The 27462-nt window shown below is 43.0% G+C and overlaps 1 protein-coding gene across 1 annotated transcript in view; it reads right to left on the reverse strand.

Moving 5' to 3' along the window:
* Positions 1 to 27462, reverse strand: part of COL6A5 (collagen type VI alpha 5 chain) — a 105134-nt gene that overhangs the window by 60107 nt on the left and 17565 nt on the right. Inside the window, exons 5-19 of the mRNA XM_007120210.2 lie at positions 22252 to 22806; positions 19282 to 19857; positions 15855 to 16430; positions 13790 to 14130; positions 13596 to 13677; positions 10958 to 11100; positions 10276 to 10368; positions 7799 to 7852; positions 7029 to 7100; positions 6669 to 6695; positions 6513 to 6557; positions 6369 to 6422; positions 4208 to 4270; positions 3505 to 3570; positions 3019 to 3072 (exon numbers count right to left, since the gene is read on the reverse strand). Of these exons, the coding sequence (XP_007120272.2) occupies positions 3019 to 3072; positions 3505 to 3570; positions 4208 to 4270; positions 6369 to 6422; positions 6513 to 6557; positions 6669 to 6695; positions 7029 to 7100; positions 7799 to 7852; positions 10276 to 10368; positions 10958 to 11100; positions 13596 to 13677; positions 13790 to 14130; positions 15855 to 16430; positions 19282 to 19857; positions 22252 to 22806 (2801 nt within the window). The remainder of the gene's footprint in view (positions 1 to 3018; positions 3073 to 3504; positions 3571 to 4207; positions 4271 to 6368; positions 6423 to 6512; positions 6558 to 6668; positions 6696 to 7028; positions 7101 to 7798; positions 7853 to 10275; positions 10369 to 10957; positions 11101 to 13595; positions 13678 to 13789; positions 14131 to 15854; positions 16431 to 19281; positions 19858 to 22251; positions 22807 to 27462) is intronic.

Genomic DNA, 27462 nt, shown 5'->3' on the forward strand with positions numbered 1-27462 from the left:
AGGATTGATCACAAACCAATCCAAAAGTCATTACAGACCTAGCTCCAGCCCGACAACCCTGACAATTATCCGGGAGGCTGTTTGGAGAATGAAATCATCCTGAAGCACCTGTCTGATACCTCCCCTCTCCAGCAAACCCTACAAAGTACTGTCTGCTGATCAGAGGATTCCTGCATGAGAACAAGCTGTGCCATATCCGTCTCTCTCTGTCCTGGGTCCCTGATCGTATCTTAGAGGGGAGTACAAACTCGTTATACACAGTGCTTCCCATGGGCCCACTGGGGTTAGACTCCATGGAATTCTCCAAGGAGGAAATGGCTGATGGGGTCAGGTCAGCTCTGTGCTGGTCCAAATGCCACCATCAGGGTTGTCTGAGAAGAGCTGGTCTGAAGCTAAAATCTGGCAGCACCTCTCCAGAAGCTACCTCAAGTTGCCAGTGCAGGCTCTCCATCTAGTGGCTGTCTCTGCTTTCCAGAGGGTAGCCAAGCGGGAAGAAGATCCAAGCCCCAGATCCTAACTTTCTCCCTAAATAGCAATGATGAGTATACTCTCACCCCTCACCTCCCACCTCTGCCTCGTTGAGTGAGCCGCAGAACATCTCACCCATTGATCTACTTTGTGTGGTGATAAACAACTATGATTATTTTATGTACAAAACAAATACTTAAAACTTTTTCCTACGTTCACTTGGAAAGGTAGCCGTGGAAATGACTTCAGAGCAGCTGTTTTTTTTCAACTGCCCAGCTTCTGAACCTCCTTAGAATAAAACACCTGACCAAATATCATCTCCACCAGTTTGGCTGATGATTAGAATTCTTCCACGGAGGTTCTACCCCTCGATTCAGGTACTCTTTGCTTTTAAAGTGCAAATACCCTTTGGGAGAAGTTACCCATTGTAACTTGTCAGCCGTTTGTACCTTGATGTGACTCACAAGAACTCTTGATAGATGAAAGCAGAGCAGAAACAGTACAGTTTGAAGCCACTGTTTCCATGATGTCATAATTCTGTCTACATTAAAAAGCAAGGATAAAATAGCATTCCTATTTTAGTAGCACAATGGTTAGGGATGTGTCCTCAGAAGTCAGATAGCCTTGAGCTCACCCCTGCCCTTTAAAGCCTGGGTGGCACAGAGCAATTGCACAATAGGTCTGAGCCTGGCTGATTAGGAGTGAGACTCCCTGGGTTCAAACCCCAGCTCTACCATTTACCTATCCTGATCCTGGGCAACTTGTCCAAGATTTCTTGCTTTTTCTCATCTGTAAAATGGATATAATATTAGTATCTACCTGATAGATTTGTTATGAGGATTAAACAAATTAATATTTGAAAGTGATTTGATTAGGACCTGGCACAAAATATGTGCTCTAGAAGTATAAATACTATTATTTATATGTATTCCTTGTGCCTGACAGGCCAAAGGCAATGGGCCTGGAACATGGTTTCAAATGCTCTGGTTCTTAGTACATGGATCCGTTGCTTTGTCAATAGCTGGGGCAACAATTAATTTACACAGGTTGAAATTCTGTCATGTGGGAGGAGATGTCTTAGGTTTGCTTGTGTTTTTAGAATTTGTCATCCATTTAAGATCCTCTGACCATCATAGAGAATTCTAGCCTTCACTGGAAAGGTGAAGGAGGGGGTAGAAAAGCCATTGTTTTATATCCATCCATGTTGATTTGTTTAATTACAAAGGAGGAGATGGGCAGGAAAGTGGGTGAGGATGGGGGAGGGAGGCTGAGAGCCTCCTGTCCATGAAGTGACTTAAAGTCATTGGCTGGTTTGTCCAAGTAAGAATCCCCTACCCCACCCCACTCTTTTTAAAAAAGTGCCTGATTGATGATGACAGCTATAAAGCTATTTCAAACTAAAAGTATTTTCTCTTAAACCAACAAAACTACATATTTATCTTAAATTTATAGTATTTAGTTCATCTTGCTGCTCTCCTGCTTCCTCTGATTAATTTTAATTCTCTTGTATGGAGAGGTGGGCAAAGTCCCAAAGAATTTCACCAGAAGCACTGGGAAGCTAAGCCATCCAACTGCAGACCCTTTCCCTTAACTATGAGTCAAGATAAACAAAGGCAAGAGGAACTAAAACATTCATCCACTATCTCTCCCAGAGGGAGAGGCAGTCAGTCACAGCTTTCAAAGTGGTGAGAAGATTCCAAGTTTGTGACAGAAAAGGAAGCCAAGTATTTTCAGTGTCCTCGTGAACAAAACTCAGGGCCAAATCTACATTTGGACATTATTCTCTTTTGATGATCTCCGTTCTGAGTGCATGATGAAAGGGTTTCTAACACATTATAAACATCCTCTCTAACTTTGGCAGTCCACAAAGGGAAAAGTGATTTCTTCGTTGTTCCTTAAAAAGAAGCAAAAATCCAACATTTCTGTTTTAGGCTTGCTATCACATGGGATGCTGTAAAATTACCACAGCATCTTCAGGTTGCCACTGGTTTGGCCCTAATCGCCAATGTTTTGGTTTATTCAGGAAGAATTTATCTGTAATTCTTCTTTCCCTTTGGCGACATATGAGGAGGAAGAGAGCACATTTACCTATTACTTAATATTCTACAGAAGCTCAAATATGCTAAGCTACTGGAGGAAGGTTTTTATGTGAAAGTCACTGGCTCTCTTCAAAGACATTTAAAAGTTTCTGGAAGGTGGAAAGGGAAAGGCAGACCGTCACAGTGGTTCTCAACCAGGGGCAATTTGCCCCACCACCGCATCCCCCATTACCCCCGACTGACATTTGGCAAGATCTGCAGGCATTTTTGGACATCACAACTGGGGAGGAGTGGGTGCTACTGACATCTAGTGGGTAGAGACCAGGGATGCTGCAAAACATCCTATAATGCACAGGCTAGCCCGTCACAACAAAGAATTACCTGGCCCCAAATGACAACAGTGTCAGTGTATCTGCCCTGGATCAGCTAACTGCAGCGACACATATTCTGAATGCCTCTTGGCATCTCCAGGTGATAAGGAGGGGAAATAAACGTCCACGGAAATACTTACACTGCTCCCTCTGGAACTAGGACTGCCTTGTGTCCCTTTCGGGCCGGTTCTACCCTAGAAACACAATTGTTCCCCCAAGGTCATAAGGCAAAAGAGTCTGAGTAAATGACAAAGACATCAGCATAAAAATCTCAAGCACTATTAAAACAGAACAAATGTGCCATGCCAGAATGTTTCTGCATATTAACCCTATTGGGTACATATCCATTAAAGAGGAAAATGGTATAGCAACACGCACTGCTAATGACCAATTTCCCCATATAATAATATCACCTGCTAGAAACTTAATAACTTTGCCCATAGAGGTGTAACCTTCTACAGGCATACCTTATTTTAAGAAAATAAGGCTCTCTTAAATGGGAACTTAGGGGTAATTGTTCAGTTAGAAAAACTGTTATGTATTTTACTAAATAATTTAGACTTTAGGAAAGCCTCAGCTCGATAACAGAATTAATCAACTCATATATGTAAAATAGATCCAATTACTTGTCTTCCTTGTTTTCCTTTGGAGCCCTTTTGTCCTTTGATGTTACTGCTTTGTCCTGGATTACCCTAGGGGAAGATTTTAAAAGTACTTTTGAATCAAGAAATATCAACTTTTTTTTTTCTCAAAATGGTACAATATTAAGAACTAAACTAATTTGGGTTAAGTAACGAGAGGTGTGAGAAAATTCTCCATATTTGAAACTCACGAATTAAAATAAAAAAAAGAAACAATATTTCTCCAAGTCTGAAGGAGGGTTAGTGATAAATGAAGAATTAAAAGAGTGCTTGCTGAAGCTATGGCGATTTTCCCTTCTCTATACTGGCAGCTTCACTGATGCACTCATCCAAACATGCTTATGCCAGTTTCTCAAAGGTGTAGTAAGATTCCCCTATAATCGAGTCTTCAAATAGGGAATCAATAAGGTTAGAAACCCAATAAGCAAAATTATGGAAATTTCATTCCCAAAGGAACTTGAAAGTCTCAAGATACATAAGGATGAATTAGATGGAATTTTTAGTTCCCATCTCTGAATTTTTGACATAATCAGCCCAAATCAGATGCAGGTTTTCCCCAAACCAATAAGCCTCAGTCAACACCTACCACCCCCTCCCAAGACATGCCTTTGCCTACCGGTTAGCAGGAGACACAAGAAGTGTGGAGTAAACTACACAATTAAGAGCCACTTGGGCCCCAGTAACTTACAGGATCCCCTGGGAAGCCCTTCTCCCCATATCCCCCAGGAGGGCCTCTGGAACCTGGGCTGCCCTGAAAAAAATAAAATGAGCTTCTGAGTTAGCTTGTAGGAGAGTGTTAAAATGTCAAGGGTCGGGCTTCCCTGGTGACGCAGTGGTTGAGAGTCCGCCTGCCGATGCAGGGGACACGGGTTCGTGCCCCGGTCCGGGAAGATCCCACATGCCGCGGAGCGGCTGGGCCCGTGAGCCATGGCTGCTGAGCCTGCGCGTCCGGAGCCTGTGCTCCGCAACGGGAGAGGCCACAACAGCGAGAGGCCCGCGTACCGAAAAAAAAAAAAAAAAAAAAAAAGTCAAGGGTCGTTGTGTTTGGAGGGGAGAAAATCAATCAGACAAAATGATCTACGTTCCTCTATCCCAGCCAGATTCCCTTTGATCTCTCAAGCAGTACAAGGTCCAGTTTTAAGCCTATAGTCAGGATTATTTATAAAAAGGCTGGGAAAAGGGAAAACTTCTCATGGTCTAGCAGATTACTGCCCAGCAGAACCTTCTGCAGAGATGGAGATGTTCTGCATCTTCACTGTCCAATATGGTAACCACTGGCCATAGTTGGCTGTCGAGCACACGAAATGCGGCTAATACATCTGAGAGCAGAATTTTTCATTTTAGTTAATTTGAATTTAAGTAGTCACATATTGCTAGTGGGTTTCGTATTGGAAATCCCAGCCAGTTTAGCAACTTCTGAAATCTGTAATTAAATTGTCCACTGGAAACCGCCACTGGGATGTTCCACTGTCACCTCAAACTCAACTGTTCCCAACTCAACTTGCCCAAGCTGGGATCCTTGCAGGCATTTTGACTGGCTTCTCATTGTCTGCTCCTCTGGTTACCTGGAGATCTGATATCCCGGAGTCAGAACTAGGGTGAGACAAACAAGGTACCTAGGGTGCAAATTTTAGGCAGGCACTCACGCTTTGCTTCGCTCTGAGAATGAGTGCTTCCTTAAATTTTGCACACTAGGTCCTCACTCCAGCCTGGACCCTGTTACAACCTTCATGGGTCTTGTGTCTGTTGCTTTACTTGAAAGCTTCATCACTTCTCACCTTGATTATTACAGCTCTGCCTCTCATATTTGCCTTGCATCTATGTCATCCCTAATGCATCCTCCACACTACTGTCAAGGAATATTTCTAAAATGCAAATTCGATTGTGACCTCCCTACTTAAAATTTTTCTCAGGTTCCCCATTCCTTAAAGGCTAAAATCCAGATTCCTCCTCCATGGCTCACCAGTGCCTTCACCAGCTCTTCCCACCTGCTCTTGAACCTCACTTCCCTCCACCTGTACCCTAAAGCTCACACCAAGCAGAACAACTTGCAGGGCCCCCAAGCCTCCATGTCTTTGCTTATGCTGTTCCCTCTGTCTGGACTGCCCTTTCTCCACATCTTACTAATTCCTATTCATCTTCAGCTCAGGGATCATTTCCTCCGGGAAGGTTTCCTGCACTCCCTCCCCACCCTGCAGAGTTAAGTGCCCTTCTCTGGGCTCCCACCTAGTTACCTGTAACATGACCCCAACCACATACTGTGTCGTCATTAGCTATTGATATGTCTGTCTCTCCAACTACACCAGGGGATCCTTGAAGACAAGGACAGTGTGGTTCATCTCTGAGTCGTTAGGACATAACTTAGTGCCTGACACATGCCAGGTATTCAGAAGTATTTGATAAATAAGTGAATCATAACATAAAAGGAGAGCCGCTTGGAAGCAAGGAGGTACACATTAATGAGTGTCAAAATGAATTGAAAATAAAAAAATGTTTCTCTGTGATTTGCTACACCAAGGCCACCAAAATAATTTTGTCTCTTTCTCTTGCTTTTTATTTTTTTCTGATGCAATAAAGAGAAGAGGTAAGCTGCTAACAGGCAAATGCATTCATTTGCAGACTTCTGAGAAACATGCTCATAGAAGATCCTTGCAAGTCCTGAATCCTCCTAGCTGGAAATTCTTGAAAACTGCATAGTTACCCACTTGCACCAAATGAGGATGTAGCATCTATTCAGTGGTAATAGGCTTCATTGCTGTCAACTTTATTCCTCATAACCTGTGACACACAGCAATGAAGACTATCTCTAACACCAAATTCTCCTTCTTTGATGTACTGAAAAGTGTTACCTGGGATCCTGGATCACCCTTTTCTCCCTTTTTCCCAGGAAGTCCATGAAAGCCCTAAAAGAAGACAAGGCAAACAAAATTCCCATTAAAGAAATACATCAACCTCATGACGATTTCATGGTACTTGAGGAAAAATGGCTTTACCTCTTCCCCATCGAGTCCATCAATCCCATTGTCTCCATGTTCTCCCTGCAAGACAAGATGGGCAGCAATCAGATCAAGGGAGATCTCTGCCACGTGCTTATCAGTAAACTAAGCCCATTAGGAAGTGAAATTTGACTGAAGAAGTAACTACAGTACCTTATATCCAGCAAATCCTTTGGATCCCTATAAAAGATTAAATGTCTCTCACTGGTATGTCAAGGAGAATGTGGATTCACAGTCTGTTGGGGCAGGAAGGGGCTGTCTCCGTTAAGAGAGTGATTTTGTATTTCTTTAGTAGCTTCTGGGTTTCCAACCACAAAGAGGTTACAGGTGGAATTTAATAATGCTCAAAATTTCTTGAGATGACTAAATAGACTTACTCTGCAGAAGAGGAAACTAACATGTAATTGGAGAAAGGGAAAGTGGGGGGGGGTGTGGAAGAGAGAACACAGAAGAGGGAGGGGACGGAGGAGAGACGGAGAGGATGCCATAGAGAATTAAAAATACAATATTTACCTTTAGACCCCGCTCCCCTGGACATCCTGCAATCCCTCTATTTCCTTGGGGTCCAGTGTCTCCTGGTCTTCCCTAAGAACAGGTACCCAAACAGGTATCCAAAATGACTCTTTTGCCAGAAGCTGCCAGCTGTTTACTTTTCAAGAGTGAAGCCAGAGCAGCTGGGCACTCTGAGCTCTAGACAAAGCAAACTCTCCTGCAAATTCATTAATTAACTCTGGTTTTCCCCTCGATTCAAGCATTTTCCCTTCAGGGCTTCCTTACGGATCCAGGATCACACAAAGGTGTGGGATGGGCTCAGTTGCTCCCCTGCGCTTATCAGAAAGCACAGCCAGGGCTTCCCTGGTGGCGCAGCGCAGTGGTTGAGAGTCCACCTGCCGATGCAGGGGACGCGGGTTTGTGCTCCGGTCCGGAAGGATCCCACATGCCGCGGAGCGGCTGGGCCCGTGAGCCATGGCCGCTGAGCCTGCGCGTCCGGAGCCTGTGCTCCGCAACGGGAGAGGCCGCGGCAGGGAGAGGTCCGCGTAACGCAAAAAGAAAAAAAAAAAAAAAAAGAAAGCACAGCCAAAGGTTTGAAGTCACTTCACTTCGCAGCCACATTCCCAATGCTCCACTGATACATGTTGGCCCTAACATATTACCCATTCCCCCTCCCCCCAAACTACAAAAAATATATAAACAAAACCCCATTATCCCTTCTGGAAAATAAAGCTTTTTTATGAAAAAAGGAAATCAGTAAGTATGGTGGACAGTGGGTCACAAAAACTTACAGGGTCTCCCTCCTCTCCCCTGTGTCCTCTGCTGCCTTTCAGACCTGGAAAACCCTGGGAGGAAAGAGAGAAAATTCGATCTTAGTCATTTTCCATCAACTCAAATTTGTTACATTAGGCATTTTAGGCAAGACCCTCCCTCCCACCTGGTTGTGGTTTTTGCAGGTGTGGCTGTGAGTGTGAAGAGAGTCAGGCAAGTTCTGGGTCTGGCTTTTGTCCTTGTTATTGGCTCTGAAGCCCTCTGCGGAGGTGGCCTCCTGATGCCTACAGGAGGCTGAGTTTGGAACCCAGTGCAGCTCAGGGCTTCAGGGTCAGCCCTGTGCGTGGGGGGGTTGCATGGAGGACAGTGGTGGTGACCAGGACCCTTTCATCAGGCAAATTGATAACATTTCCAAAGAGATCATTTTACTTTCTTCTGCTTTTTTGAGAGCTCAAAAAAGAATAAGCCCTTCTCTAACAAGGTTATGCATATTTAAGTTGCTATCATCTCTCCCTCTGCGTTTAACTGCCTCGTGGTTTATTTTTGGCAAGGATTTCCTTTAAGGTTTGCTTTCCTCACCCTCTAACACAGGTCTGCACTGTCTGCTCAGCATACTGGGGAGTTTTGCTCTTGGAATAGAATTCTAGTACCAAGCAACATAATAAGAGACGAAACTGTGCTAAACAAAACACTGTAACTTAGTAAAATGTCAAGGGGAGGGATAAATTAGGAGTTTGGGATTAACATATACACACTACTGTGTATAAAACAGATAAACAACAAGGACCTAAAGGGAGGTCCTTGATCAATTATCCTTTCACAAGGATGGACAATGCAGCACTCAGGAGCAAGAATCGTGTTTGAGCTCTTAAAATAAAATAGACCAGACTCCTTTTCATTGTGATATCTAAAACGCATTTGAAAAAGTGCATAAAAGTAAATAAAATATAAAGGTACAGCTTAATTATTACAAAGTGAACATCTGTGTCATCACCGCCCAGGCCAAGAAATAGGACATGGCTGGTACCCAGACATAGCTGCTACCCCAATCACAAACAACTCCCCACCCCTCCCCTGGGAACACACTCCTGCTTTTATGATAATATTTCCTGGACTTAAAAAAAAATACTTCACTACTTAACCATTCATCCCTAGACACTATGGGTTAGTTTTGCCTCTTTTCAAACTTTTTATAAATGAAATCATACTGTACGTACTTTTCTGTGTTTTGCTTTTTTTGGCCATTATTGTGTTTGTAAAATTTATCCCTGTTGTTATGTGTAGCTGTAGTTCATTCATTTTCACTACCTTAGAGCATTCTACTGAATTAAAATACCGTGATATATCTATCTGTGCTATTGCTGTGTAATTGATCTTTCATAATCTTTTTTTAAGGGCTATTAATCTGCAGTGCTATGTTCTTTTTGCAGTTCGATCACGTATCATTGCTGATGAAGCACAACTTTCCCCACCATTTCTAACACCTCTTGCCACCTTTCAAACTGTCTAATGTGCACAAGTGTAAATTGAAAAGCCAAGGAGCAACACCACCAAGGATACATAAGAGAAAAGGGAGTCATCCTGAATAGTAGCATCAAAAGTGAGCCTTCTGAGCCCTCCTACACTGTTGGTGGGAATGTAAATTGGTGCAGCCACTATGGAAAACTGCATGGAGGTTCCTCAAAAAACTAAAAATAGAGTTGCCATATGATTCTGCAATCCCACTCCTGGGCATATATTTGAAAATACTCTAATTCAAAAAGACACATGCACCCCAATGTTCACAGCAGCACTATTCACAATAGCCAAGACATGGAAGCAACCTAAAAGCCCATCAACAGAGGAGTGGATAAAGAATATGTGGTATATTTATACAATGGAATATTACTCAGCCATAAAAAAATGAAATAATGCCATCTGCAGCAACATGGACGGACCCAGAGATTATCAGACCAAGTGAAGTAACTCAGACAAAGACAAATATCATATGATATCACTTATACATGGAATCTAAGAAATGATACAAATGAACTTATTTACAAAACAGAAATAGGCTCAGACATAGAAAACAAACTTATACTACCGAAGGGGAAGGAGGGAAGGGGTAAATTAAGAATTGGGGATTAACTTATACACAATACTATGTATAACATAGAGAAACAACAAGGTCCTACTATACAGTACAGGGAACTATATTCAATATCCCATGAAAAACCATAATGGAAAAGAATATGAAAAAGAATGTGTATATATGTATAACTGAATCACTTTGCTGTATTGTAGAAATTAACATTGTAAATTAATACTTCAATACAATATATTTTTTTAAAAATGTGAGCCCTTCTGATCTGGCTCCTACACCATAGAAGTCACACAAATGGCCCAAAGTAATTACATCAGCATCAAGCGAAGGTTGCAAACCCAGCGACTCAATCTCAGCTCTACCTAGACCAAATCAAAGCCCATTAGGTAAAAGCATGTCACAACTGAATGGCACCTTTAAGGCTTGTGGTCCTCGGATCCCTTGAGGTCCTAGAGTCTGTGAACACTTGCAAAACGTACAGCAGCAAGTCCTCTCTGCAATGTTTCCCTGGAAAAAAGAAAAAATAAGTGAGCAACTATGGTGAGGAACTTCATCACATAAGAACTGGATTGACATAAATCATAATTCACCACCTACAGCCTGTCCTCTCTCATTGGGTGAGGGGCTGAGGAGAATAAGAGGTGCTTTTTGACTTAACCCTGAAGAGAGAGCACCAGATCAGCAACTGCACTGGCGACATACCTTTTCCAAGGAAATGACCTCTATTTATAGAAGAGGCACTCACCACACAGATGGCCACAGGCCAAGTGTGCACAAGACTGGTTGGTTCCTAGTTGACTGCTCTTGTTTCCTGGGATTTCTGCAGCATAAACTGTTGGGGGCTTTTGATTTGATTAGGGGTTGGTTGGATTTTAGCTTCCTATGCATTCATTTGTCAAGATGACAAGGGATGAAAGGGCATGGGGAAGCAAAAAACAATGCTCTGGGCTTTCACACTTTTTCGTATGCTAAAGACCATGTAGCTGAATTTAGGGCAAACAAGGGAATCTTTGGGAATACTCATCAGGATTCCAATTCCAATTCCAATGTTCCCAGGGCATTTTGAATAATGGGGGTTTTTGCTTCAGCAACTCACCAGATACTGTGATAACATATTGCCCAATTCTCTCATTCCAATGGTCAGGTGACTCCTGTAATCAAATCCTTTTCCAAATTCAAAGCTGGAAAACTCATCATGAGAGGTTGAGTTTAGGGAAACCACCAGCAAAGCATCGAGTCCTAGGCAGTAAAAACAACAGATATAAAACCCCAGGAATTGTACACAAAAAAGAAGGAAAGCCCATCTTATTTCCATTCAGTGAACATGATTCAAAGAATCAGAGAGGGGCAAAAAATAAGAGAAAGGAGTGTTCTTGATACTGAAGAACCCAACAGCGCTTTGCCTGCATCTTCAGTACACACATGAGGCACTGGTTCCTGACCTCAGCATGAAATCTAAGAAATCTTACAGAAAAACACTAGCAGAAAACTGTGTTTAATTCCTCACCACCAATCTTAATGCAGTTCTGGGGCATTTGAAAGCAATTTTTTAAGAAAGGATATTGTTCATCTTCAGAGTTCTTCTGAATTTTTTTTTAACATGGTAGTTAGTAACTTTTTTTAATTTATTTTTTTCACCATTTTTAAAAATTGAAGTATAGTTAATTTACAATGTTGTGTTAGTTTCAGGGGCACAGCAGAGTCATTCAGTTATATATATATATAACAGAATATATATATATTTTTCCATTATAGGTTATTATAATATATTGAATATAGTTCAATATCTGTGCTATACAGTAAGTCCTTGTTGTTCATCTATTTTATACATAGTTGTATGCATGTGTTAATCTCAAACTCCTAATTTATCTCCCCCACCACTATCCCCTTTGATAACCATAAGTTTGTTTTCTATGTCTGTGAGTCTATTTGTGTTTTGTAAATAAGTTCATTTGTATCATTTTTTTAGATTCTGCATAAAAGTGATATCATATGATATTTATATTTCTCTGTCTGATCTCCTTCACTTAGTATGATAATCTCTAGGTCCATCCATGTTGCTGCAAATGGCATTATTTCATTCTTTTTTGTGGCTGAGTACTATTCCACTGCATATATGTACCACATCTTCTTTATCCATTCATCTGTCAATGGACATTTAGGTTGTTTCCATGTCTTGGCTATTGTAAATAGTGCTGCAATGAACTATGAATTTTTCTGAATGTAAATTAATTACATTAATTTGTAAATTAATTATAAAATTTGTAAATAGAATGTAAATAGCTCTCAAATCATCTCCACTGCCAAACACCCTGGCAGCTGGGTGGGCCCTGGAAACTTGAGGAATGCCCAGGGTGATTCCAGTCTCAGCTGAATGCCTGGTCATACCCAGGAATTCATTTATTCATTTATTCACCCATTCACTCACTCATTAATTCATTCACTGGTCCATTTACTCTTTCCCTCCTTTCATTAAACAAATATTTGCTTATTAGGAGCCTATTATGTATTAATCAGTGTACCAGGGAGAGGGTCAGGATGCTACAAAATTCTGAAGAAGAAGCTCCTAACTCGGTTTTGGAAGGTCACACAAGGTTTCTGCGAAGAACTGATGTCTAGACTGATCCAAAAGGAGGAATGGAAGTTGGTCAAGGGAAAGAACCAGAGAAGGGAGGTGGTGAGAAGAACTTGGGGCAAGCTGAGAGTGGGGAGAGTCCCAGGCAGAAGGAAAGAGGACATGCAAGGGTGGGGAGGGTGAGGTTGAAAAGGACATTGGAGGGAGAATGGAAAAAGTTCTGATGCTGGAACAAAGTGTGAGCAGCCAGGTAAAGATGAGTGGGAAGTGGGGCCAGATCCTGTAAAGCCTCACAGGCCATATGAAGGAATTTGATATTCTAAGAACAGTGGGAATGTATAGTAGGGATTCAAGAAGGGAGGGTGACACAACCAGGACATGTATGGCCCCTGGGAGTTTCCATGGAAGCTGAACACTGGAAGCCATGAGGGCTACACCAAGGAAGCCTCCAATAACACGCCCCACCTTCCAGTCACCTGCCTGCCTCCTGTCTCTGTATGTGACTCTCCGCTTCTGCACTTAGCTCCCAGCTCTTCTGAAACTATGACATGGACAGGGGAGGTATAGTGAGAAGTGCTTTTCAAAATCCATGTTGCAATCTTTCCCATGGAAAATCAGACACAATAGGAAGTGTCTTAGGTTCCCTAGAAGCAGAAGCTGAGACAGGAATCTGTGTGTAAGTGGCTTACAGAGGGAGAGAGAGAAGCAGGAAAGGGAAGGGGAGGTTGTGAGCAAGGATGTGTCTCAGTAAAGTCCTCACCTGGGTCTGATTCCTGAGGGTCCCTGGAGTGTAGGCTGTACCAGAGTTGACCCACTTCAGGCAAGAGTGCTGGGTTTCTGTATCCCTCTGCAATAATTACCTCTGCTCCCATCCCTCAGGTGGTATGTGTGACCCCAACCCCCATTCCAAGCATCAGGTCACTGTTGGTGTCACTCAAGGGCACACATCTATAGAAGGTCATAGGTATAAGAACTTGGCTGTAGTGTTTGCAGCATTTGGGGGATAAGTGGGCAGCTGGTCAAGGGGGTTTGGGCAGGACACCAGCAGCAGTTGCTTCAAGTGGCCAGGCAAATCCCAAGTTCCAGAGCACCCTAGTAGGTACAGACTTGTTCAGCAGATTCCATGCTTCATCATTTACTTTTTCAATTTCAACTTTACCTGCTTCTCTGAGCCTGTCCGATTTATCTTCCAGCATTATTTTGCTTTCACCCCCAAGACCATCTGAAAAGATGAGTAATACCTAGAGAAAGAGGAAAGCATAGAATGGGATGACATGAGAACAAAACATATAACTGGGAGGGAGAAACCAATACAAGAGCATGAAGATGGGAGCTAGAATGTGACATGGATACCTGTCCTCGGGATGCAGACGTATCCTTAAACGTGTCCCACATGGACTGCACGAACTGTGCATTCAGGTGAGTTGACCCATTGACGGTGACTTGCAGTAGGCTGTCAAATATTGTTTGCTGGTAGATTTGGAACTTGGCGGGGAAATTCTGGTCACTGTTCACCTTAAAGGCCACGCTCACCTGCACCTCTGTTCCTGCCCCGCAGCTCACACCCCTGAGGGAGGTAATGTCCTCTAAGATGCCTGGGAGGTGTGATTCCAGCTCGGGATGGCCATGGAACAATGGCTGCCCCAGCAGGTGAGTGGAAATGTCGAAGCTGACCACTATGTCCAGAAAGCAGTCTGGAGACCAAGGGAAATAAGGCCAAATTAATGAACAGACAGGAGCAAGGAAGGGCAGACGGGGCAGGAAAAGGGGAAGCAGTCATGGTCTAGGGCTGGAGGGTCTCTAGGACCCAAAAGTGTCCAAGAAGGAAAATACTGGCTGCTCGGTCAACATGTAGCACAGGTTCACCCTCACCCTCCCCACCCTTGCATGTCCCGTTCAAATGTTACATGTTTCAGTAACTGTTTGAAGTCTAATCATGGTTTTGTCTTACTCTCAGGGGCTGGCCTCGTGTGTGTGCATGCGTGCGTGCATGCATATTTTCTTCTTTTAATGATGACATATTATGATTCATATAATTTTAACATATTAAATATTTGAATTGTCCTTAGAGTTTATTTAATCTAGAGGCCACCAACTCAGATGGCGGCAAAGGCCAGGAGGGTAATGTCAACGAGTCAAGTGGGCAGGGGATAAGAAAATGAATGCAGAGCAACGACACATCTGTTCACCGTTCAGTTCCAGCTGAGAGTAGCCATGTGGGAAATGGGGCCTAATGTGGTTACGTTGTCTGATTTTTCAAAAAGAAACCTGAAATCTGCATTTTAATGCAATATCTCCAGTTTGTAAAAGTTATCAATTAATTAAGAAGCTGTCAACACCAAATAGGACAAACCCAATTCAGCTACAAGTTGCCACTTGGTCACCCCTGACCCTGTCCAGTTGCTCATTTTACGCACGAAGAGATGGTCATGCATGGAGGTAGCTGCTGCTGAACCAGAGTGGGAACGCTGGCATTCTGATTCCAGTCCCAGGCTCCTCCACCACTGTCATCTGCCCCCAGTGAGCACCCCAATGGAGAGCTTGGAAAAACCAATGTGTTTTGTAAAAGAAGTCGCTTCCATCACAATGAGTCTAGAAACAGAAGCACTCTGGGGAATTTCTGCCTGTTGTGCAAATTCCACAAAATATTATCCTTCACTGTTGCTCTGTACTCCCAACTCCCAGCCCCAAGTGTACAGAACCTGAGTCCCACACGGCAACTCTCAGCTGGAGCTGAAGAATGACATCCTCATCAGGTGAGCCGTGGCTCCGAGTTCATTTTCTTCACTCCCTGCTCACTTGACTCACTTCCATGACTCACCCGGCCTTTGTAGACATCAGCATTGGTGAACTCTGGAAATTAAATAATCCCCAAGGACAATTCAAATCTTTACTATGTTATGATGATGTGAATGCCATCATTCAAAGAAGAAAATGTACAGATGTGTGCTGACACATCTGACACAGATGGACCACACACACACACACACACACACACGCACGCACACTCAATCCCTTACAAGATGGTTTAACAAAGTTAAAATAGGAAAATGTCCAACCAGCAAATGTTTATTTTACTTACTTCCTGTGGGTTGCAAGGCATTGCTCTAGGACTTCCAGAAGCAGAGAGGGTAGAAATAGGAGGCTGAGTTACGGGTGTTAGAGAAGCATAACCACTGGATTACACTGGGGGGCAGAGCTGACCAGGGGACAAAACCCAGGGCCTGCTCCAGCCTCTGCACCCTTTCCCCTGTCTCTGAGGGAGGCTGGCTGACTGATCTCAATTTCTGGAAACAGAGGAGATGTCTATTCTCACCGCACACATGTTCTGCTGGACTCGCCCACAGGCACCTTGGGAAATGGACAACTGGGAAGCTGCAATCAAATAATAACAAAGAAAGAGCAAGGGAGCACTCACTGGTTTTCCCGCAACTCTGGCAGATTTCACGGACCATTCTTTTTTTCACATCCACATTCTTTAGTTTATCAAAGTCTTTAAAAGTGATGATTTTTTCAGAATTGCCCGTTATCAACAAGAGCTCTTCCTTATAAACATCTCCTAGGCCCAAAGCCAGAATGCAAATGCCATCTTCTCTCAGGGTCTTCACTGCCTCTGCCACATCATAGTGGGGACCCCCAGATGTGATAACCACCAAAGTCTGAGGCACACCAGCCTTCCTTCTCCCACCAGCGGATTGCTCAAACATAACTCTCACTTGTTTCAGGGCCAAGTCCATTCGCGGAAGCCCGTTGCTCTTCGTCATATTTTGAATTCGAGACTTCCACTCGGTTTTAGTCAGAGAGTTTTGCAACTCAATAATTTCTTGGTAGCGGCTCCCAAATTGAGCTACCCCAATTTTCATCCTTTGAGACTGAATGTCAAAATTATCAATTAAGTCTGACAAGAAAGTTGTCATGGTAACAAAGTCTGAGTCAGATACCATGTCAGAGCCATCACAAAAGAAAATCACATCGGCTTCTTGAATGTTACAGACTGCAGTTGAAAAAATAAATCAGTTACTGTCCTTGTGAATCATTCTAAATTTTCCCTTTGCTCAAATATTTAAATTGCTTTACTAAAGCCTCACATTCATGGCAAATTGAGATAAGGTAACAGACAAGAGAACCACGATTGGCCCTCAAAAAGAAGAAAAAATAGTGGGGAGGAGAAAGCTAATAGACTTTGTTTCAAATTTTAATTATTTAAATGATTCATTTGAAAGGACACTGAACACTACTGTGAGAAAGAAAGTAAGACGTTTGACTAGGTTGAATATATTCATTAAAAGATCATTACAAAGGCTTGAAATCCCTTCAACATACCCATACTGGAATGTTCACCCAAGCCAAGTACCACTGTACTATTATTAGTAATCCTGTTACTATTAATGCTACCATTTTACATTTGTGTTGAAAATTATCATTTAAAAAACCTGTTTAGCATACAGTAATGGTTAATATTCATGACCAACTTATGAGGAATTATTCTGTTTGTTAGGTAGAGAAATGGAATTCAGAGGTTAAGTAAGTTGCCTCAGAATACGCAATTACTATGCAGAGGAGCTGGTACCTAGGTCCCTTTTATCCTTAAATCCAGCACTTTTTTTTTTTTTTTTTTTTTTTTTGCAGTATGCGGGCCTCTCATTGCTGTGGCCTCTCCCATTGTGGAGCACAGGCTCCGGACGTGCAGGCTCAGCGGCCATGGCTCACGGGCCCAGCTGCTCTGCAGCATGTGGGATCCTCCCGGACCGGGGCACAAACCCGTGTCCCCTGCATCGGCAGGCAGACCCCCAACCACTGTGCCACCAGGGAAGCCCCCAGCATTTTTTATATTACAAATTGTTTTAATAATATCATAACCCAAATATTAAAATTTCATGGACAAGTGTTAATAAACAGGGTACAGGGTCATCTCCCTGAAGTCCAGTGTGAAATGGTCCATAACCAAGGGATGATGCTTGGTTCCCTTCAAATGCAAAGGCTGGGATGGGGCAGCACTAAAGTGATCACTGAAGGTAATTGAGATGACGGAGCATGCATCACTGACTTCTACTGCCTGTTCTGCTTTCCCCCCTTTCTTTCACAGCTGTGCCTCCCTAATAAACTTCTTGCATCCCAAACTCCATCTCAGCATCTACCTCCAAAAACACAGATGTGGGAGATGAGAAGAAAGCAGTCCCCATATTCCTAGGAAAACACTGTAGTCCTAGTAATGTCCTAGATTTGGTGAGGACCCAGTGATAAACAAAAGCCCAAGCCTGCCCAAGGAGCTTGTAGTCTTGTGATGGGTACAGATAAGGAAACAGCAAGTATGTGTTAAGTGCTACCGCCAGGAGAAATGGAAGGTGCAGGAGTTGAGGGACATGGTGGGGACACTGCCGGGTGCTGGGTCAGGAAACTGGCAAACAGAAGCTTGATGTGACAGACAAGCTAGGTGCAGCCAAGGGAAGTGACAGGCTCGTGGTGGGTGGAATGATGCATGCAAAGATGGAGGAATTTCAGGATGATGGGAGAGACTGTGAAATGGGGGGCAAGGGATGAGGTGGGAGATGTCAGAAGGGGCTACATGGATCTCAGGAGTTTAGAAACTGTAACCTGTGAGCAGATCAGTGACACAGCCCAGTGTGTATCAGAAAGATTACTCCGTGTTAAGGATGGTCTGGAAGGTAGCAGGACAGATGGCAAGGGTGGGAGTCTAGGGAAGGACCAGACAGGTGCAAGAATTGAGCTGGCCCCACTCCCTTGGGAAAAGTCATGTTTTCTTAAATACCATTATTCAGTATCTGAAACCGAGAAGCTGAATTTATTGCTTACTTAAGTAAAGTAGAGCTGTGGAGGTCAGAAGTAGTTTCACCTAGCCTAGCAAATGCTGGTCTGACACAGGATATGGGGGCAGGTTTTGTTTGGGGTTGGACTATTTCACAGAGATGAGAGTGAGTTAATGTCAGTCATAGAAACATGATTTGTGTTGGATACAAAAATAGGTTTCAAACTGGTAGAGAGGAAGGAAGGGAGGAGGAAAGGAAAAAGAGAAGGAAGTCAGAAGAAGGGAGGGAAGAGGAAAGAAGAAAGGAAGTTAGCTGGTCGACTGATGCATCTGCCATGCCGGGAGGCCTGAGCTAATGTCTGGCCAGGATTCCAGCCTTCCAAGGAGGCACAGAGATCTCCTAGATGACTTGTCAATATCTGCTGCTTTGAGGTCAGGTGGCAAATCTCACCCTTTCCTCACTCAGATGTGATGCCTCCAGCCCCTCCTGCCCCAGGGTATCTAATGGATCAGCTTTGGCCCCTTCCCTCCTGGTTCCTAGCAGCCAGTCTCTATTACCCCATTCCTGGCCTTTATCCAGAAAAGTTCACTATACCACTTGGACTTCCAATGGACCTACTGGATGCCGACAATCCCATTTAGAGGGCCCTGGAATTTTGAAGACAAAAGTCCATCTGTTTAAACCATGAAACTCTCCACTTGAGTTTGGCCTGAAACTGATACCGAGTAGTTGCACTTGGGGCCATTAAGCAAATGGGCAGCACAGGCTGCCATGAAATGAGGAAAGGTGAATATGGCCCTAAGAAGAGTCCTTTCTGCCAAGGAAAAGGAAACAGGGAGGCCAGATAGCAAGGACTGCTTCTGAAACCTTCCTGTATAATGTCTTCAATATGGTGGCAAAGACCTTTAGACTCTTGCATAATCAACAATGCATTTCTTTCAGAGATGAGAAAACTGGTATCCTGAGCAGAGAAATGTTCATCCTGTGACACCCAGGTAATGGGAAGCCAAGTTATCATATATTTTTTGCGCAAACTTGTATTGCTATCCCTGTAGAAACTTTAACAGCCCAACTTACCCTCTTGTGCATTGGTACACATACTGTCTTGCAGAGGCAGGTAAATATCTTTCAGTTTGTTGAAATTACTGACGTGGATAGTATAGTTTTTATTTCCCGCCATAGTCTCCAGTTCTTCTTGTTCAGCGTTTCCTACACCCACTGCATAGATGATGATGCCTTTGGCTCTTAATTTTGAAGCCTTTTCACTGAGCTGATTTCGGTCATGGGATTCCCCATCTGTGATGATGATCAGCATCTGCTTCACGTTTTGTTTGAGACGGCTGCCATGTTCCTCCGTGAACAGCTTGTTTGCATGCTCCAGAGCCTTGGCAGTGAAGGTATTCCCTTGAGTGCCCCTGAGCCTCCTCAGATGGTTGATGATGGCTGATCTGTTTGAGTATGTATTGAGGTAGAAGAGAACCTCAGGATTATCTGAGTATGTGAGCACTCCAAACTGAACTCTGTCCGGACCAACATCCGATTTCTTCACCAAATGGATAGTGACGTTGATCATGCTTTCTTGGTCTTGGGACCGGATGCTGCTTGAATGGTCCAGCACAAACACAATGTCTAACTGTCTAATCCTTTTACAATCTGAAAGGAGAAGAGAGCAGGCATCACAAACTTTCTGCAGTGTGTTCTGCACAGACAGACTAGAAGGGAAGCAAACTACGTTTGCCATGTCCCTCCCACGTGCCAGATACTACACTTCACTTAGGTACTGTTGCCATTTTAAAGAGAAAGAAGCTGAGGGCTGAGAGACGTACAACTTGCTCACATCATGATTCCAAGGACACTGGCACCCTTATCTATGTAACTCCATGATCAGATTGGTGCTTCTCATGCCTCCCGACTCTATTCTGCTAAATTTCATCGGGTCATGCAACACCTTTTGCTAAGCAGGCTTTCAACTGGAAGGGAATGTCAGAAGGTAATTCAATGTAGTATAGTGGTGAGACATCACCAATGTTTGCCAGACTGGCCTGTAGTTTTGGAAGGGTCAGGGGCTCAGTGGATAAACTGGGAGTTTCATCCTGCTCCTTCAGGCTCCAGCTGTCTCCTCAACTTCTAGCAGATAAACTTTCCCATGTGCACCATGCCTCTTTGTATTTATATGTATTCCTTCCCCTGACTTCTCAAATTGGAACCCAGAAAAGCCCACGTAGGGGGAGAGCTAAGTCTCCTGTCACCTCACCCCAGCCCCAAGCCCTCTTCCACATTAGAAGCCAAGCAACCACTCTGGCTCAGTCTCCAAAGTGTGAGCTTGTTTCCACTCTTTTGTTCCCTAAGTAACTTAAGCACATGCTTCCCAAAGGCTCACCCTCCACCTGCCTATCTTACCTCCAATCCTTATTTCTGGCAATGAGGCCTCAAAATTTCAAGTCTCATCCACTGTGGATGAGCCCATGCTATGTCAGAAAAACAACCCAGTGTGATTTGGTGACTAGTCATAACTTGATAAATATTTATGAATTGATCTAATGTAGGAGTCAGCTAAAACTTCACCTCATGCTATAGACAAGGTTTCCACAAACATTACATTTCTCAAAATGAAGAAAGGCTGGAAAGAGCCCTTTGGATTTCAAAGGTAGGGCCGTGGCCTAAAGGTAAGCCTTTCTTAGAATGTCTCCACAATCCCAAGAGTTTAGGAATCACTGCCATTCTTGGAGGAAGAAAAAAAATCCAGTTAAGCTGGTCCAAGAGAAATCTTAGAGCTATTGCCTAAAGCTCAGAGTTTATACTAAAACATCTTATTTGTTAACTTTCTGAAATTTTGAAACACATAATCCTGAAGAACAAAGTCCAGAAGAGGCCTCTGTTGCCAGAGGAACAATATACAATTACTAATGCTTTGGTTTTTTCCCTTAGTTGTATCCAAAACACAGATAACAACAGCACGTGGTAGATTTAAAAGCACAGGTGCTGTTAGACTTACATGTGGATTTATAGCAAGTTCTTACTCGAGTCATTAAAACTTATGGGCTCAAACTGAAGGCTGCTCAATTCAATTTGAAAAGGATTACAGTTTGTCAGATAAAAGTGATGACCCCAAGCAATTGTTTTAAGAAAAGTAACAAATTAAAATTTTCCAAAGGGATAGACACATGAACAGCTGATACATGATACTTAGCTGATAGAGGGTAGGAGAATAATGTGAAGTAATGAAAATATACACTATAACTTTAAAATACAGAGGGTTTTTGTTGGAGGGATGCTGTGCTTAGGATATTGGTTTTAACTTAACTAAGAGGAAGATGAATTTGTGTTTCTATTTACTGCTTAACAATGGTTATAGGTAGCCAAGAAATAATTTGGGGGATCATTTGGGATTAAAAATTGGCTCTGGAAAATCTAGGTATGCAGGTATTAAAGGATTGGAAATTTAATGTAAAATTCTGAGACCTTCTTGGAATATATTTAAAGTCATCAAAATCAGAGTATATTTTGCCAAATTAGCTGACAAAACTGTTATTCTAGAATATGCCTTGGTATTTCATATATGTGTTCCTGAGGTCATGGGTATTTTTTTTTTTTTTTTTTTTTTTTTTTTTTTTTTTTGCTGTACGCGGGCCTCCCACCGCCGCGGCCCCTCCCGCTGAGGAGCACAGGCTCCGGATGCGCAGGCCCAGCGGCCATGCCTCATGGGCCCAGCCGCTCCGCGGCACGCGGGATCCCCCCAGACCGGGGCACAAACCCGCATCCCCCGCATCGGCAGGCGGACTCCCAACCACCGCGCCCAGCCGCTCCGCGGCACGCGGGATCCCCCCAGACCGGGGCACAAACCCGCATCCCCCGCATCGGCAGGCGGACTCCCAACCACCACGCCACCAGGGAAGCCCATGGCTATTTTAACATAGTATAGATAAGACCAAAATTTAATACCAAAGTCTAGTTGGAGGCCAAGCCCAGTGTTCAAGTCACTGTTCACCCCACTATAAAGTCAACAGCTCACACCCTTGAGTCCTGAAAGATAACAGGGTCACTTACCATGAAGAGCGCAGACACGGAAGATGAGTTTACTCTCTATTGCCTTTAGATCATCGAAGTTCTCAACATGGAAGACCAGGCTGCTGTCCCCACTGATCTCCTCCAGCTGAGTTCTATTGGCCCCGTACACCCCCACAGAGAAGATGACCACACCTTTGTCCCGAAGAGCTTTTGCAGGGTTTATCACATCATCTTGGGCTTCTCCATCAGTGATGAGGATGAGAAACTTTTTGACCATTGAACGGCCCCCCTTGGGCTCAGTGAAGTATGGATCCACAAAGGTTAGTGCACTTCCAGTCAAAGTGTTTTTGTCGATGGGAGACATTCTGTTTATTGCATCAGAAATTTCTTTTTGTGTATAGTATTTATCAAGCTGGAATTCTTCCCTATTATAACCACTGAATTGAATGACACCAATTCGAGTTTTGTCTGGGCCAATCTGAACCTTAGCTAACAGGTTTTTCATGAAGGTTTTCATTTTCCCAAAATTTACAGATCCTATACTGCCAGAACCATCCACCAGAAACATGATATCGACCTTCATGTATTCACATCCTGCATGTAATCAAAAAGACCAGAAATAAACCAGGTTGGAATTGTCCTCAGAATGTATAAAAGACAGTAAAGCAGAAATAAATCCTTTAATCAGAAAACATCAAAAATTAACTCAAGCAACTTCTATTGCATTTGAACATTTTATCTGCTTCTTTTGTAGAAGCCTGCTGACTAGAACCCTAAATCAGAAATTCATTGAAGGTTACCTAAGAAGTTTTAGAGAAGAAATGCAACTTCAAAAGTATATATTCATTCACTCACTTATGCATATATGCATTTATTCATTCATAATTCTTGAAGTTTATGAAATAGAAAGCATCAGGCCATGCATTAAGGATACAATGATGATCAAAAAAGAAAGACAGAGAAAAGTAAGCAATTTTTGGCACTAATATGACTAATATTCCAGGGTTTTATGTATATTCTTGAAACACAAAATTCCAGGCAATCTTTATATAACATTATTTTCTGGGATAATTTAAAATGATTTGGGGGCGGGGACCTTCAAAGATGGCAGAGGAGTAAGTCATGGAGATCACTTTCCTCACCACAAATACATCAAAAATATACCTACATGTGTAACAACTCCTATCGAATGCTGACAAAAGAAAAAAGAAAAACAGAGACAAAAGAATAGGGACGGGACCTGCACCTCTGGGAGGGAGCAGTGAAGGAGGAAAAGTTTCCACACACTAGGAAGACCCTTCACTGTCAGAGACGGGGGCTGGAAGGGGGAAGCTTCAGAGCCATGAAGGAGAGTGCAGCAACAGGGGTGCAGAGGACAAAGAGGAGAGATCCCCTCAAAGAGGATCAGTGCTGACCAGCACTCACCAGCCTGAGAGGGTTGTCTGCTCACCCACCAGGATGGGTGACGGCTGGGAGCTGAGGTTCCGGCTTTGGAGGTCAGACCCCAGGGAGAGGACTGGGGTTGGCTGCATGAACACAGCCTGAAGGGAGCTAGTGTGCCACAGTTAGCCAGGAGGAAGTCTGGGAAATAGTCTGGACCTGCCTAAGAGGCAAGAGATAATTGTTTTGGGGTGCATGAGGAGAGGGAATTCCTTCCCTATCTGCCCACAGAAGGCAGAGCACCACCTAAATGAGCTCCAGAGATGGGTGCGAGCTGCAGATCTCAGCTCAGACCACAGAGATGGGTATGAAATGCTAATGCTGCTGCTGCAGCCACCAAGAATCTTGTGTGTGAGCACAGGTCACTATCCACACCCCCCCAGGAGCCTGTGCATCCAGCCACTGCCAGGGTCCTGTGACCTAGGGACAACTTCCCCAGGAGAACACATGGTGCGCCTCAGGCTGTTTCAATGTCATGGCAGCCTCTGCCACTGCAGGCTCACCCCATGTTCCAATTATAACTACCGTACCCCCCCTCCCCCAAGCCTGAATCAGCCAGAGACATATAATCAGCTGCTGCTTTAACCCTGTCCTGTCTGGGTGGGAACAGATGCCTGAGGGTGACCTACATGTAGAGGCGGGGCCAAAACCAAAGCTGAACCCCAGGAGCTGTGCGAACAAAGAAGATAAAGGGAAATCTCTCCATTCAGCAACAGGAGCAGTGGATTAAAGCCCCACAATCAACTTCATGTACCCTGCATCGGTGGAATATCTGAATAGACAATGAATCATCCCAAAATTGAGGCGGTGGACTTTGGGAGCAAATGTAGACTTGGGTTTGCTGTCTGCAACTGACTGGTTTCTGATTTTTATGTTTATCTTAGTATAGTTTTCAGCACTTGTTATCATTGGTGTATTGGTTTATTGGTTTTGTTTCTCTCTTCTTTTTATTATTATTATTTATTTGAATATTTTTTTTAATTATTAAAAAATTTTTTTTCTTTTACTTTTTCTCCCTTTTCTTCTGAATCATGTGGCTGACAAGGTCTTGGTACTCCCACCTGGTGTCAGGCATGAACCACTGAGGTGGGAGAGTCGAGTTCAGGACATTGGACAACTAGAGACCTCCAGGCCCCACATAATATCAATATGCGAGAGCTCTCCCAGATATCTCCATCTCAATGGTAAGACCCAGTTCCACCAGTCAGCAAGCTCCAGTGCTCGATGCCCCATGCCAAACAACTAGCAAGACAAGAAAACAACTCCAGCCATTAGCAGAGAGTCTGCCGAAAATCATACTAAGTTCACAGACACCTAAAAACACACCACCGGATGCAGCCATGACCACTAGAAAGACAGGATCCAGCCCCACCCACCAGAAGACTGGCACCAGTCCCCACCACCAGGAAGCCTACACAAGCCACTGAACCAACCTCACCCACTGGGAACAGACACCAAAAGCAATGGGAACTATGAACCTGCAGCCTGTGAAAAGGAGACCCCAAACACAGTAAGTTAAACAAAATGAGAAGACAGACGAAAATGCAGCAGATGAAGGAGCAAGGTAAAAACCCACCAGACCAAACAAATGAATAGGAAATAGGCAGTCTACCTGAAAAAGAATTCAGAGTAATGACAGTAAAGATGATCCAAAATCTTAGAAATACAAGGGAGAAAAATACAAGAAATGTTTAAGAAGGACCTAGAAGAACTAAAGAGCAAACAAACAATGATGAGCAATATAATAAATGAAAGTAAAAATTCTCTACAAGGAATAAATAGCAGAATAACTGAGGCAGAAGAATGGATAAGTGACCTGGAAGATAAAATAGTGGAAATAACTACTGCAGAGCAGAATAAAGTAAAAAGAATTAAAAGAATTGAGGGCAGTCTCAGAGATCTCTGGGACAACATTAAATGCACCAACATTTGAATTACAGTGGTCTCAGAAGAAAAGGAGGAAAAGAAAGGGTCTGAGATGATAACTTGAAGAGATTATACTTGAAAACTTCACTAATATGGGAAAGGAAATAGTCAATCAAGTTCAGGAAGCACAAAGAGTCCCATACAGGATAAATCCAAGGAGAAACATGCCAAGACACATATTAAGCAAACTATCAAAAATTAAATACAGGGCTTCCCTGGTGGTGCAGTGGTTGAGAATCTGCCTGCTAATGCAGGGGACACGGGTTTGAGCCCTGGTCTGGGAGGATCCCACATGCCGCAGAGCAACTAGGTCTGTGAGCCACAACTACTGAGCCTGTGCGTCTGGAGCCTGTGCTCCACAACAAGAGAGGTCGTGATAGTGAGAGGCCTGTGCACCGCGATGAAGAGTGGCCCCCCGCTTGCCACAACTAGAGAAAGCCCTCACACAGAAATGAAGACCCAACACAGCAAAAATAAATTAATTAATTAATAAAAACTCCTACCCCCAACATCTTAAAAAAAATTAAATACAAAGAAGAAATATTAAAAGCAGTAACAGAAAAGCAACAAATAACATAAAAGGGAATCCCCATAAGGTTAACAGCTGATCTTTCAGCAGAAACTCTGCAAACCAGAAGGGAATAGCAGGACATATTTAAAGTGATGAGAGCAAAATACTACAACCAAGATTGCTCTACCCAGCAAGAATCTCATTCAAATGGAGAAAATAAAACCTTTAGAGACAAGCAAAAGTTAACAGAATTCAGTACCACCAAACCAGCTAAACAGCAAATGCTAAAGGAACTTCTGTAGGTGGGAAACACAAGGGAAAGAAAAGACTTAGAAAAACAAACCCAAAACATTAAGAAAATGGAAATAAAAACAAGACCCATATATATGCTGTCTACAAGAGACCCACTTCAGACATAGGGACACATACAGACTGAAAGTGAGGGGATGGAAAAAAGACATGCCAAGCAAATGGAAATCAAAAGAAAGCTGGAGTAGCAATACTCATAGCAGACAAAATAGACTTTAAAATAAAGACTATTACAAGAGACAAAGAAGGACACTACATAATGATCAAGGGATCAATCCAAAAAGAAGATATAACAATTGTAAATATTTATACACCCAACATAGGACAACCTCAATACATAAGGCAAATGCTAACAGCCATAAAAGGGGAAATCAACAGTAACATAATAATAGTGGGGGACTTACCCCACTTTCACCAATAGGCAGATAATCCAAAATGAAAATAAATAAGAAAACACAAGCTTTAAATGACACATTAAACAAATGGACTTAATTGATATTTATAGGACATTCCATCCAAAAACAACAGATCATACTTTCTTCTCAAGTGCTCATGTAACATTCTCCAGGATAGATCAGGTCTTGTGTCACAAATCAAGCCCTGGTAAATTTAAGAAAATAGAAGTCATATCAAGTATCTTTTCCAACCACAACTCTATGAGACTAGATATCAGTTACAGGAAAAAAAGATTTAAAAAAACAAACACATGGAAGATAAACAATATGCTACTAAATAACCAAAGGAACACTGAGGAAATCAAGGGGGAAATCAAAAAATACCGGAAAACAAATGACAATGGAAAGAGGATGATCCAAAACCTATAGGATACAGCAGAAGCAGTTCTAAGAGGGAAGTTTATAAGAATAGAATCTTACCTAAAGGAACAAAAAAAAAATCTCAAATAAACAACCTAAGCTTACGCCTAAAGCAATTAGAGAAAGAAGAACAATAAAACCCTAAAGTTAGCAGAAGGAAAGAAATCATAAAGATCAGATCAGAAATAAATGAAAAAGAAATGAAGGAAACAATAGCAAAGATCAATAAGACTAACAGCTGGTTCTTTG

The sequence above is a fragment of the Physeter macrocephalus genome, chromosome 1 (assembly GCF_002837175.3).
Source record: "Physeter macrocephalus isolate SW-GA chromosome 1, ASM283717v5, whole genome shotgun sequence".
Classification (NCBI taxonomy): domain Eukaryota; kingdom Metazoa; phylum Chordata; class Mammalia; order Artiodactyla; family Physeteridae; genus Physeter; species Physeter macrocephalus.